The sequence below is a fragment of the Mytilus californianus genome, unplaced genomic scaffold (genome assembly GCF_021869535.1).
Source record: "Mytilus californianus isolate M0D057914Y unplaced genomic scaffold, xbMytCali1.0.p SCAF_23, whole genome shotgun sequence".
Taxonomy (NCBI): domain Eukaryota; kingdom Metazoa; phylum Mollusca; class Bivalvia; order Mytilida; family Mytilidae; genus Mytilus; species Mytilus californianus.
This window is the reverse complement of record NW_026262672.1, coordinates 1,312,223-1,327,618: the sequence shown is the minus strand read 5'-3', so window position 1 is coordinate 1,327,618 and position 15,396 is coordinate 1,312,223. Positions and strand designations below refer to the sequence as shown.

The 15,396-nt window shown below is 33.3% G+C and overlaps 1 protein-coding gene across 3 annotated transcripts in view; it reads left to right on the top strand.

Annotated features, from left to right (window-relative positions):
- LOC127732304 (uncharacterized) overlaps positions 1-15,396 on the top strand; it is a 96,574-nt gene that overhangs the window by 57,780 nt on the left and 23,398 nt on the right. For all 3 annotated transcript variants that reach the window (XM_052241369.1, XM_052241366.1, XM_052241368.1), the window contains exons 9-10: positions 2,667-2,921; positions 10,051-10,641. In XM_052241369.1, coding sequence (XP_052097329.1) covers positions 2,667-2,921; positions 10,051-10,641 — 846 coding nt within the window. The remainder of the gene's footprint in view (positions 1-2,666; positions 2,922-10,050; positions 10,642-15,396) is intronic.

Genomic DNA, 15,396 nt, shown 5'->3' with positions numbered 1-15,396 from the left:
GAATATTTCGTAGGTTCAAGGCGTTTAAACTCAAGGCATTTAAAGCCCACATGTGACACAACTTTAAGATGTTTGGTTTCCAATTTTCTGCAACTTCGTGTTTTATTTGGCCTTGCAACTGTTTGGATTTGAGCGCCACTGATGACTTTGTGGTTGACAATTTGTTGTTGACTGAAACCATATTGATGTATATATTTTTGTCATCTTCCTCTTTAGATTACCATGATCTTCCCATATATTGGAAGAAGAATGGTACCTTTGATAGCTTCGACTGTTGTTAGGGCATTTTGTGTTTATATTCTCTCCAACTTTAACAATGGTGTATTTGATGACGTTATAGCACATGTCTCACAGCAACTTATTCATCTTACGAAAATTGAATACAGTGTTATGTTCTACATTGTTGTTTTTATTTGAATTATGTAGAATATGTTATTTCAAAAACATGGTTATTTTTAATTTTCCGCATTTAAATTTTCCTTGGAGTTCGGTTTTGTTGTTATTTATTTTTTAATAGAAGAAAACATTATTACATTTTTGTGTTATATGAAATGTATTGTACTTTTGGGAAAAAAAGCTTGATACCTGAAATGCAAAATTCAAATTGTAGCCTAATTCGACACATCAGCTGGGTAAACCGAAATGGGGGATAAACCAAATATGCAATTTCCTTCAAATAAATGTGTTGATACATAATCTCAAAATTGGAAGAGCTGATTTTTTTACGTTGAAAGTTTTATCCTCAGTCGGAAATTGCTGACTTTCATACTTTAAAAATCAGTCTTCAGTAGTTAGTTTCAAAATTGACTAAATTAATAACATAAACGTTATTAAATTAACTGCACAAAAGCTAACTGAACCAAAAAGGACGACAGTATAGCCAAACCCTGAATCAGAGATATGCATGAGGGGGTAAAGTTCTTATTTAAAAATATAACTTTCATTACAGTAAATTTAATGGACACAACGTCATTCTGTAGTTTCATGGCAGTACCGAAACACTGTTTACTGGATTGGCAATACATTAGAATACAAACAAATAATCCAACTAGTATTTCGAAGTAAAAGCGGTTGTCAGTTTCAAAAGCGTATAAACTGTTCGATATCATATACCAAATATCTAAGCGACATCTTATGAAACAACAATACTACGCAAGAAAACAATTAGGCGGAAGAAAAAAAAAATAATACTAATAATCAGAACAAAATCAAAAGGTCTTTCCAAGGAAAGGTGGAAATACCTAATAGTAATCAGAACAAACGCAATAGGTCTTTCCACGGAAAAAAACAAATTGTTCAGAGAACAATTGAAGGTCTTTCCACCTCTAATGATTTATTTTGATATGAAAATATAAAAACTCGGTTTAAAATGTCATTCCCTGTGTCAAACGATAGCTCATTATTAGCTGATTCCAAAAATATCTGGTTTCTATTCAATGTTGTTTGAAATAAATGAGGTAGTTTGTTACTTCCGGTCTGAAAAATGTCACTTCCGGTATTATTTGGTAGTTTATTTGACACTGCTTTCAAAAATATATTGTTCTATATACTTTTACATGAAATAAGTACAAAAATATAGCCACTTCCGGTTTACACAAGATCACTTACGATTTGCTTTTTCAAAATCTTATGGCTTGTAACCTAATGCACAAAGTCCTATGACTTTATGATGTATAAATATGAATTAAAAGCAAAGGTCAAAATCTAGAACGTCAAATTTGCCTATGACTTTGACCTCAATGTCAAGGTCATGAACCAAGGATCTCAAATCAAAAGACCTTAGGTCTTTAATATGTATGGTTAATGAGTTATATCATTATACCAATAATTCTTAATATAAGAGAGGCGAAAACTCCCAGTTAATGTCAACGCACCCTTTCAGCCAAAACTTATAAGGTACGACATGTCGCAAATGACAATTTTAATAAAAATATTTTGTTGATATCTTGTACGGTTTATGAAAAGAAGTGAGAATAAGCCAAAATCGAAATTTAGAATATGACCTTGACCTTTGACCTTGACCTAATTTTCTTTGTTTTGGACCAAGGACCTCAAATCCTAGGTCTCTATCACTTATGGTTTACCAGATACAAATGCATATCACTTAAATCAAATGCATAAGGGGAAATAACTCTCAAATGGAGTCTCCCGAACGCTTCGATCAAAACCAAACTCAACATTCTGAAGATATAGCGAGCAATTTGGTAAAATAAATTTGTCGATATCTTTTACGGTTGCGAAGGAGTAGTGGCCTCAAGAAAAACAGTGTTTGGGGAGATAACTCCTACAAGAAACAGTGTTCGGTTAAACAAGGTCAATTTCAAAAGCGTATAAACTGTTCGATATATTATACCAAATATCAAAGCGACATCTTGTGAAACAATATTACTGTGCAAGAAAAAAACATTAGGCGGAAAAAAAAGTAATATTCAGAACAAAAGCAATAGGTCTTTCCACGGAAAAGTGGAAAGACCTAATAATAGATTACTTCATATTCGATGGAATGAGAAAGTTAACTAACATTGACACGTCTATTTTCCGTTCAATCTGTTTCTTTGTGTATGTTGTGTTATTGCCACTAAACACATTTTTGTTCTTACTAAGACAATCGAAATTTCTGTATTTTTTTTATAAAAAATCACGTTACAGATATAAACTTATTTCAGTTTTGCCAGAAGCCATTAACCAATTATCGGAATGGGATAAAATCAGATACAATAAGCTAATGCAAACTGAAAAAACAGAAAAGAGGTATTTTGTAAGAATTATGATAGTCGGCAAGGAATCGGTTGGAAAAACGTGCCTCTTGAGAAGATTATTGAAAGAAGACATATCTGATGTTACCAGTACAGATGGTGTTGACATTGTCGTTCGTAGATGCAAAATCAACATTGAGGAGGGAACATGGATAATCGGAAAAGGTATATAAATACTTAGTGGTGGTAATTAATGAATATGAATTCACAGAAAAACAATCGAATAGCAATCATTGGTTCATTTAAACGTGTGTGCTCCTTAAACCAAAACTGCTCCAACAGAAATGTATACTTCACAAGTTCTAAGGTCACCATCACACATTGTGTTTGTGTTTAACTAACTAGAGTCTAAGATACTTCAAAATAAAAAAAAAGATGAATATGTTTTATATACTTGAACGACAAACTAAACTATAAACACGTGTACACATACTTTTTTAAAAAGAAAATCCTTTATCTTATCAACATCTTCTGAAATGTACTGCTATTGAATCACCGTCTTCCCGTTTTCTTTTTCGCTGATAGCGTTTCTGTTTGAAGGGACCGTAACCACATGATATCTCGTTAGTATTTTGGCAACCGTATAGCACAAGTGCGAGGGAACAACAATGATTTAAGAATAGGAAAAAAAAAACACATAAAAGTTAGTGCTTTTGTTTGATTCTCGGAAAATAAAAATAATAATTTCAATAATTGAACCACAGTTATGAAAAAGTTGATTAATTTCCACGTTCATCATGAGTCTGCAAATTGTTTATTAAGGACACGTCTGATAAACAAGTAAGTTAAATAATAGGCAAAGTTTCAATTGCATGAAATATTTGTTGTCGTTTATATGTTTTGGATTCGTAATAAATGTTAAAAATCGCGTATAGGACACTAAGTTTAGTATATATACATGATTTTGTTCCATAGTTTTCTTCACATTATAATTTCAAGAAACTCGTTTCATATTTCTTTAAATATCTAGATATTATTTTACAGTCTCATTTCCGCGGCGTATTATGATAATTGAAACTGTTTCATCACATTTTAATGCTTCCAGTTACTGTTCTCTTTTAAAAGTAACCCAAATAACATTTGCAAAAGTAGTCGAACAAAATATTCCCTTTATGTAGGGTCTCTGTGAGATTCTAACGCTAGCGACGTTCTATTTGTTACAGTGCAAGCTTTGCAAATCCTTTCTTCCTGATATTAAAAATCAATAGCTGTACATCCAAACAAACCCTAACAAAATTAAAAACCAATTGTTCAGAGAACAATTGAAGGTCTTTCAACTTCTTACGATTCATTTTGATATGTAAATATTAAAATACGGTTTAAAATGTATTTTCGATTGTCAAATGATACCTTAATGTACGCTGATTCCCAAAAAAATATGGTTTCTATACAATTTTGTTTGAAATAAGAGAGATAATTTGTTACCACCGGTCTGAAAAATTTCACTTCCGGTATTATTTGATAGTTTACTTGACACTGATTCCAAAAATATATGGTTGTATATACTTTTACATCAAATCAGTACAAAAAAGCTACTTCCTGTTTACACAAGGTCATTTCCGGTTGGATTTTCAAGGTCATGTAAATTGCAACCTATTGAAAAAAGTCCCATGACTTTATCGTGTTTAAATATGAAGTTAAAGCAAAGGTCAAAATCTAGAACGTCAAATTCAACTTTGACCTTGAGCTCAATTTCAAGGTCATAAACCAAGGACCGTAAATCAAATTACCCTTGTCTTTATTATGCTTGGTAAATGGGTAATACCACCATACATGTAATTTTAAATATAAAAAGGGAGAAAACTCCCATTTACGGTCAACGTACCTTCGCAATCAAAATTTACGCTTTATGACATGTCGCAACTAACAATTTAGTAAAAATAATTTGTCGATATCTTCTACGGTTTTGGAAAATAAGTGGAAACAATCCAAAATTAAAATTGAGAATATGACCTTGACCTTTGACCTTGGCCTAATTTTCATTTTTTTGGACCAAGGACCTCAAATTAAAAGACCCTAGGTCTCTATCACTTATGGTTAACTAGTTAGAAATGCATATAATATCATTTATATCAAATGCATAAGGGGAAATAACTCTCATATGGAATCTTCGGATAGCTTCGGTCCAAATGGTCATCCTAATCCTGAAGATGTAACGAGCAATTTGGTAAAATAAATTAGTCGCACTCTTTACGGTTGCGAAGGAGTAGTGGCCACAAGAAAAACAGTGTTTGGGGAGATAACTCTTACAACGTTAAGTGTTCAGTTGAACCGTTGTTAATTTCAAAAGCGTATAAACTGTACGATACCATATTCCACATATATAAGCGACATCTTATAAAACAAGAACACAATGAAAGAAAAATATTTGGTGGAAGAAAAAAAAAATAATAATAATCAGAACAAAATCAATAGGTCTTTCCACGGAAAAGTAATAATTAAAAAGCAATTGTTCAGAGAATAATTGAAGGTCTTTCCACTTCTTACGATTCATTTTGATATGAAAATATTGAAATACGGTTTAAAATTTCATTTCGAGTGTCAAATGATACCTTAATGTACGCTGATTCCAAAAAAAATATGGTTTCTATACAATTTTGTTTGAAATAAGAGAGATAATTTGTTACTTCCGGTCTGAAAAATGTCACTTCCGGTATTTTTTGATAGTTTACTTGACACTGATTCCAAAAATATATGGTTCTATATACTTCTACATCAAATAAGTACAAAAAAAGCTACTTCCGGTTTACACAACGTCATTTCCATTGGATTTTCAAGGTCATGTAAATTTCACCCTAATGAAAAAAGTCCCATGGCTTTATCATGTTTAAATATGAAGTTAAAGCAAAGGTCAAAATCTAGAATTTCAAATTCAACTTTGACCTTGAGCTCAATTTCAAGGTCATAAACCAAGGACCTTAAATCAAACTACCCTAGGTCTTTATTATACTTGGTAAATGAGATATACCACCATACATGTAATTCTAAATATAAAAAGGGAGAAAACTCCCATTTACGGTCAACGTACCCTCGCAATCAAAATTAACATGTTACGACATGTCGCAACTTACAATTTAGTAAAAAAAATTAGTCGATATCTTATACGGTTTTTGAAAATAAGTGAAAATAAGCCAAAATCAAAATTGAGAATATGACCTTGACCTTTGACCTTATTCTAATTTTTATTTTTTTGGACCAAGGACCTCAAATCAAAAGACCCTAGGTCTCTATCACTTATGGTTTACTAGTTAGAAATGCATATCACTAACTAGTATATCAAATGCATAAGGGGTAATAACTCTCATATGGAGTTTCCGGCTTTGGTCCAAATAGTCATCCTAATCCTGAAGATGTAACGAGCAATTTGGTAAAATAAATTTGTCTTAAACTTTTTCGGTTGCGAAGGAGTAGTGGCCACAAAAAAAAACAGTATTTGGGGAGATGACTCTTACAACGTAAAGTGTTCGGTTAAACAGTGTCAGTTTTAAAAGCGTATAAACTGTTTGATAGCATATATCAAATATCTAAGCGACATCTTGTGAAACAACAATACTACGAAAGAAAAAAATTAGGCGGAAAAGTGGCACGACCAAATTGTATGAAACGTGAACCAATACTACACAATTTATTCACCTTACAATTGTACTAGATTTTGGATATCTCAATATTTTGACCCCGAGCAATACTGAAGGCACATCAATTGTCGTAATGCGCATCTGGTTTATTAAACTTGGTGCCGTTTATGTTATTACTACCACTGTGTTGATACCTCTGCTAGTGAACCGTTAGTCCTCGACGGTATCACCAACCCAATAGCCAGTACATCGGTACTGGCATGAAAATACGGATATTGTTAGATCAAAAGTTGCTGTTATAAATATATCAACATTATATAAAATTGAAGAATATATCTCACTCGTGCAAAGTAAAAATTGAGAATGGAAATGGGGAATGTGTCAAATAGACAACAACCCGACCAAAGAGCAGACAACAGTCGAAAGCCATCAACGGGTCTTCAACACAGCGAGAAAATCCCGCACGCGGAGGCGGGCTTCAGCTGGCCCCTAAACAAATATGTGTAATAGTTTAGTGAATATGGACGTCATACTAAACTCCAAAAAATATAATTGAAATAAAATTAAAAATCATACAAGACTAACGAAGGCCAAAGGTTCCTGATTTGGGACAGGCGCAAAAATGCGGCGGGGTTAAACATGTTTTGTGAGATCTCAACCCTCCCCCTATACATCTAGCCAATGCAGAAAACACACAGCAATACGCATAGTAGAACTCCGTTTAAAGAAGCCCGAGTCTGATGTCAGAATAGGTAACAAAAGAACCAAGCAAATTGACAATGATCCATAAATTAACAAAGGATTAATACCAGTTCCTGAATTGCCGGTTCCAGACCTAAATAAAACTGATTGAAAGATTGTGTCTTCATCATATGAAAATCAAGCACAATCACTTTCGTTACGGGTTTAGTATCGTACCATCATAAAATATATGAGAACATAACCCGTATCATGCCAACAACTGGTTTTAGAATAAATTTGTTTATTTCCGATTCAAAGACCCAATGAGTGAATCAATATTAATACCAAAATATGTCATCTTTAATGACCTGTCAACAGTATCGTAACTATATCCATTCTTAATAAATTTGTTTAAAGGTCTGGCTAGCTTTTGAGGTGAATGCCGACATTTTTGTGTTTTGTATATTTATATTAATATTACCATAAAAGATTGGATGTGCAATACCTGAACGTAAAAGATATATGCATGTTGTTTTATATTTACGAATGATGTCCTTGTACCGATGATAAAATTTAGTAAATGCTTTGACTAGCTTGTGATATCGAAAACCCTGGTGCAATTTTTTTCAGTAATACAGAAATTTCTTTCGTTAAAATCAAATACGTTGTTACATACACGAGCGAATCGAACAAGTTGAGATACATAAACTTAATATGATGGTTACAAGGGAACTTCACCATCTAAAAATGGATAATTAATAATAGGAAATAAAAAATTATATTTTTTATCATAAATTTTGCTTTCCGTTAAAGATATATATATATCAAGATCCAGGAAAGGGCAGTGTTCAGTTAGTATTAGCTTTATTCAAAGTTAGATCAATCTCTTTTGTGTACATACTGAAGTCTTCATTATTGAGAGCCAATATATCATCCAAATATCTAAAAGTGTGATAACACTTTTATATCAGATGTTGTTTCGATGGGTCTTTGCTGATTATAAGATTCCTTGTCGAATTTGGCCATACTTGAGATCCTTTTTGGTTTGATCACACTTCATTTTTTGCATTGTATTTTGGATATTTAAATATGTTGGCATCGAGCATCACTGAAGAGACATTAATTGTCGAAATGCTCATTTTGATGCATTAAATTGGTGCAGTTTATCTTAAAATATAATTTAAAAACAAAACAGTTGTCCGCATTTGGTGATTCGTTGTTACCTTTGTCTTATGAACGTGTATATTTTGCGACCGTATTTTAACAAACACATCGTATTTAGAAAAATTTCGAATGTGCATTAATATAAGATAAGAAAACATAAGAAATTTAGCATGCTGTGCCCTTAATCGACACGTATAAAATCAAAAATATGATGTTAAGCAACACAAAAATGCATCACATTTATTGAATAATCCAGGATTTAGTGAAACAGTTCGTTCTTTAATCCAGCAACATTTGAGTCTACACAAAAATAGTTCAAGTATTGTCTGTCGTTTAGAAAGATTTTTTTTTAAACAAACAGGGCTTTCCATTTAAAGATTGGGCTATTAATAAAAAAACGATTTACACCGGGAATCTATATTACTAATACGTAGTCTATTTTTATCTAATAGAGCGAAGTAAAGTACAGAAGCATTATTCATGTCACCCCCAATGATGACTGGGGAGAAGAAATATAGTCGCTACAGGTCTTCTTTCCGACCGGCAGTAAAACCATTGCTTAAGGTAGGCGTCCGTTTGGCTGTGCGGGATGTATACGTACGCAGCGTCGTCCAATCAGAATGGGAACGTTAAATCCGACGCCTCGGGTAGAGTTTGTGCCACGTTTTCTGCACGTTAGGAACCCTTGCAATCACTCTTTGATTGGTCTGTAGGTGGCACATTTCAAGGCAAATTTATATCCAATATACCCTCATTTTTCAGTGGCAGGCATAATTTTTCATACCTTCACCCCAGATAGCCTGTAATACAGGACCTACCTATTGTATTTCTTGTTAATGTGTTCTTAACCTGAAAATGGATGAAATATTTGCGACTGGACGTTTAACAACAATCAATCAATTAATCAATCGTTGATCATATCGTCCGTTGATGGCCTTTTGTTAGGCGAAATTTCAGTCCCTATCCAACTTACCCTCATTTGTCAGTGTTAATTTTTCCCGACCATCAACCCGGCTGGCCTTCATTACAAGACTTACTTATGGTATGTATAGGTAATCTTTTCTCGTCTTGAACATACGAGACTTCTCTTATACGCCGATACAAGTTATAAAATTGTATGGCCATAATTGTAAAGATTTTTTCTTATTTCCATCGAACCGTGCACTAAATTGACCCCTCCCCTACGTGTAAATTATTCATCTTTTATGTTTGGTCAAATTCTAAAGGTATACAAGTTGATGATAATTTTTAGCGACACAAACATTTGAATGAGAGAAGTGTTAAATAAAATACATATTTTTTTTTTAAATGGCAATTATAACCTAGTACATATTCGAGAAGAGAAATATCAAATATTAATACTATAGGTAGGTTTTGCATGGTGGGACAACCGGGATGAAGTGCGGGAAATATGGATTGCTACTGGAAAATGATTTGATTGATTGAGAAGTAATAGTCGCAAGGGTTTTTTAACGTACTGTAAATGTTACATCCTCGCTACATGAGACATCGAATTTAACGTCTCCTTCTTACCGGACAAGGCTACAAATGTAAACAACCTGTACATAAAAGACGGCGAATCTAAGACAAGGTTTTTGTCAAGGTGGCCATATTTCTATACCCAAGTTACCCTTGAGATATTTTAACCCTTTAAGTGAGGTTGAACTTTGAAAATTCTAGAAAGCACATTTTCATTTCAAGTAATGCTTCTTTTCCCTTACAATGTTACACGAACAACATGGTACGATCACAACGATCCTATACAATAACAATTCAACCCCCTATGAATGGTATGGGAAATGATACTAATGCTAATTAATAAGACTTGAAACTTGTTGTAAAAATGAGCATTGTTTTTTGTTTTTTCCTGCCAGAAATTGATGATGATAAGGTGAGCCGTATAAAGAGAGCACTTAATTCAAACGCAGAGGACACAGACACTCAAAATATGCCGGTAGATGAGATAAAGAATACAAATACAAGTAAAAGTGATGAGATGTCTACTGATAAAAAAGACACAACCGACGCAAAGGTTAGCCTGGATAATACTAAAGATAAAAATGAGTCTTTATCATGGATAATACGTGCGGATTTAGCTTCTGAAGCAAAGGTTAATCATGATAACAATAAAGATACGAATGAGTCGGCATCATTGGTAGTGCCAGAGGATTTCACTAGCGAAGCAAAGGTTAAACTGTGTAATAGTAAAGAAACGAATAAGTCTTCATCATTGGTAATGCCTGAGGATTTGATGTCTAATGTGTTTTCTAAGTCAACTGATAATACTCTTTTGAACCTTTTTGCATTATGTGAATTATGGGACTTTGCAGGACAAAAAGAATTTTATGCTACACATCAAGCATTTTTAACTAGTAGTGCAGTATACCTTGTAGTTGCAGATATGAAGGACGACATAAGTAAGCAAGGCTTAAGTCAGTGTTTTGCCGAATTTCAGCATATTGGAGGTATGTTTCAACAGACAATCAAATGTAATAACAAATAACAATTTTCAGATTTCAGATTTGCAGATATACACAATCTACATTATAAATTTATACTTATTCAATGTTTATATGTTTCAGATTTGACGAAGGTAAAGTAATCACAACAGAGGCTGCTTATACATCCCAAATGAATGGCAACATGCGATTAAAAATCGTGTAGTTCTAGAATAGCTATTCATTTGGGATGTTTAAAAACGCAGCCACGTCCAATTACTTAACCTTTACAAATTTTCAGAAATATCAAAATGTTATTTATTTTGGATGTGTAAATACGCAGCCTCTGTTGTAATTACTTAACCCTCGTCAAATTTGAAATTTGAGTATTATACCAGCTCAAATCGGTAAATGCTATTCATTGGGAATATATTTCGAAGCAGTCTTTGTTGTAATAACTCATCTGTGTGAAATTTTACAATAAATTTACCTGTTCCTATTGCGTATTACTATTTGTGTTAGAAGCATATAGATATGCAGTCTCTGTTGTGAATACCTTACCTACGTCATTTTTAAAATTTTAGAATTGTACAAGCGTTGTTCGGTTTTAATTGCATAAATTTAAAGATTGCTATAGTTATACATGTTATATCAAAATAGATTGATATAATTAATTTTCCCGTATGTGGAATAAAAAGACGGGATTAAGTTTATTACCGGGCTTGTACAAACATGAGCAATACGATGGGTGCGACACGTGGAGAATGATCTGCTTACCCTTCCGGAACACCCCCAGTTTGGGTGGGGTTTGTGGTGCTCAGTCTTAGTTTTCTATGTTGTGTTGTGTGCACTGGTATTTGTTGGTCTTTCTCTTTTTTAGCCATGGCGTTGTCACTTTATTTTCGACCTTTGAGTTTGAATGTCCCTTTGGTATCTTTCGCTGCTTTTTTACATCATAATTATACTGATGAAGGATATCTGTAATCTGAAATATTTAATATTGGTGTTATATAATAAAGAAGATGTGGTATGATTGCCAATGAAACAACTCTCCACAGGAGACCAAATGACACAGAAATTAACAGCTATAGCTAGGTCACCGTACGGCCTTTAGCAATGAGCAAAGCCCATACCGCATAGTCAGCTATAATAGGCCCGAAATCACAAATGTAAAACAAATCAAACGAGAAAACTAACCATGCTAACGGCCTCGTGAATGTACAAAAAACGAAAAACAAATATGTAAAACAGCAACAAACGACAAACACTGAATTACAGGCTCCTGATTTGGGACAGGCACACACATACAGAATATGGCGGGGTTAAAAACGTTAGCCGGATCCCAACCCTCCCCCTTACCTGGGACAGTGGTGTGACAGTACAACATAAGAACGAACTTTAAAAATCAGTTGAAAAAGGCGTTTTGGTTTTGTCCACCTTTTATGGTTTTATATAAAAAAAAATTGTGTACAGGTATTGTCACCCGTACCGATTCAACGCCCTCGTAAGAATGATCGGTGACTCATATCTAAACGTTTATATATTATTAACTCAATTTAAGCCCAACAATGTTAGATCTTCAAATTTGGGTTTGCTAATTTTTGTTCTTCCTGTAGCGGAACCCTTGTCTATATGATATCGTTATAGTGGCAACACAGCCTGTGCCGTGTCCAGAGTTTAAGACCACTCGAATACCTAGGCTACATAAACATATAGCTTTTGATGGTCCATGTAATGGCTTTCCTCTTCGGCTTTAGGAAGCAACAATTTAACTTCAAAGGGAGGGGGGGTGGGGGTATGTTGTTTTGTCTGAGTAAGAAAAAAATGTTCACGCAATGCACGCACTTATCTTTTTTTTTAGTTTTTTAAAAGGTATCAATCAAATAATTTTTTTCAATATTTAAGACTATAAGGTACAAATTGGTGCAGTCCTAACCTGTACAAAAGTTAACTTTGAGCAGACTTTTTGACTGCTTTCCAAGTTAACTTTAGAAATTTTTAGCAGACAAGCAAGTTAACTTCGTCGTTGGTAGACCAGACCTAGGTCTGCTTTTTTAGGACTGCTGCAGACCAATTGACAAGTCTGCTCCAGACCAGACCTATGGACAAGTCTGCTATGGACTAGTCCTCAGGACAGATCTTCCCCAGACCAGACCTGAGGACAGATCTGCCCAGACAAGACCTGTGGACAGGTCTGCTTCAGACCAGATCTGTGGACAGGTCTGCTACTGACCAGACCTGAGGACAGGTCTGCTTATGACAGATTGCCGTGTTTACGACTTTTCATATTAGACCTGAGCTTTTATGCAAACAATAATCACATTGTTCTTTTTTCCCAAATTACTATACTCGTTAGACTATCATGTATAGATATTATACACTTCTTCTTCGTATGTCCTTCCAATTAGGAACACCAAGAAGAAACAGTTTGTTTTACCTGTATTTAAGGGATTTTAAATACTATATACATCAAATAGTTTTAGAATGTAAAAATTCTTGAACACTCCAACCCCCCACGTACAAGACAAAGTGCCATCCAATAATATATATAAAACACTACCGTGCAAAGCAGGTGCAACATATATACATCCGTTTCCTTGGATTATACTACAGGCAGGTTGCAATGTTTTTAGAGTAAGCACAGTGTCTAAAAGATAGCTCATGTTCAAAGCTTCTTTGTCAAAAAATTCTTTGTCATATCATATTCTTATAAACATTAAATAATGGCTATAAAATTACACACTTCTGATCGACAAATATGCATGCAGCTATCATAAAAGAAAGGAAAGGTTTTTTTTAATTAGAAGGCGGATAGAAAGGTTATCCAACACATCGGAAAAATATGGTTAGTTTTGGTTGATGCGGTCATATGATTTTGTTATACGAGTCAGCCTGAGGTATCAAAACTACTGAAATATTTTTACCATTCAATATTTTGAATAAAAAGATGACATGCTGACACTCTAAATTGATGCGGACAAAATTTTGTAGTCATTGTGTTCCAATTTGCTGTCATTTGTATTATACAATCCATCCTGACATAAAAATATTACTAATTTATTATACGACTATAAGACTTATATAATAAAGTGCAAATATGGTCAGTTTTGGTTGATGCGGTCAAATAATTTTGTGATACGAGTCAGCCTGAGGTATCAATACTACTGAATTTTTTTTACGATTCAAGATTTTGAATAAAAAGAAGACATGCTGGCACTCTAAATTGATGCGGGCAAAATTTTGTAGTCCTTGGGTTCCAGTATTGCTGTCATTTGTATTATACAATCCATCCTGACATAAAAATATTACTGACTTTCTACGCGACTATAAAGATTTACATAATAAAGTGCAAATATGGTCAGTAGTGGTTAATGCGGACAAATAATTTTGTTAAACGAGCCAGCCTGAGATTTCAAAACTACTGAAATTTATTTTACGATTCACTATTTAGACTTAAAGAGGACATGATGGCACTCTAAATTGATGGGGACAAAATTTTGTAGTCATTGTGTTCCAATCATTGTGTCATCTTTATTATACAATCCATCCTGACATAAAAATATAACTGATTTACTATGTGGCTATATAGATTTACATAATAAAGTGCAAATGTGGTCAGTTTTGATTGATGAGGAAAAAAAATTTTGTTAAACGGGTCAGCCTGAGGTATCAAAAGCACTGAAATTTTTTTACTATTCAATATTTTGAATAAAAAGAGGACATGCTGGCACTCTAAATTGATGCAGACAAAATTTTGTAGTCATTGTGTTCCAATATTGCTATCATTTGTATTATACAATCCATCCTGACATAAAAATATTACTGATTTACTATGCGACTATAAGATTTACAAAATAAAGTGCAAATATGGTCAGTTTTGGTTGATGCGGACAAATAATTTTGTTATACCAGTCAGCCTGAAATATCAAATCTACTGAATTTTTTTTACGATTCAATATTTTGAATTAAAAGAAGACATGCTGGCACTCTAAATTGATGCGAAAAAAAATTTGTAGTCATTGTGTTCCAATATTGCTGTCATTTGTATTATACAATCCTTCCTGACATAGAAATATTACTGATTTACTATTTGACTATAAGATTTACATAATAAAGTGCAAATATGGTCAGTTTCGGTTGATGCAGAAAAATAATTTTGTTATACGGGTCAGCCTGAGGTATCAAAAGCACTGAAATTTTTTTACTATTCAATATTTTGAATAAAAAGAGGACATGCTGGCACTCTAAATTGATGCAGACAAAATTTTGTAGTCACTGTGTTCTAATATTGCTGTCATTTGTATTATACAATCCATCCTGACATAGAAATATTACTGATTTACTATGAAGTTTTATATATTTACATAATAAAATACAAATATGGTCAGTTTTGGTTGATGCGGTCAAATAATTTTGTTATACAAGTCAGCCTGAGATATCAAAACTACTTAAAATTTTTTAGATTCATTATTTTGAATAAAAAGATGACATGGTGGCTTTCTAAATTGATGCAGACAAAATTTTGTAGACACTGTGTTCCAATATTGCTGTCATTTGTATTATACAATCCATCCTGACATAAAAATATAACTGATTTACTATGCGGCTATATAGATTTACAAAATAAAGTGCAAATGTGGTCAGTTTTGGTTGATGCGGTCAAATAATTTTGTTATATGAGTCAGCCTGAGGAATCAATTCTACTGAAATTTCTTTACAATTCAATATTTTGTATTAAAAAAGGACATGCATGCACTCTAAATTGCTGCGGACAAAATTTTG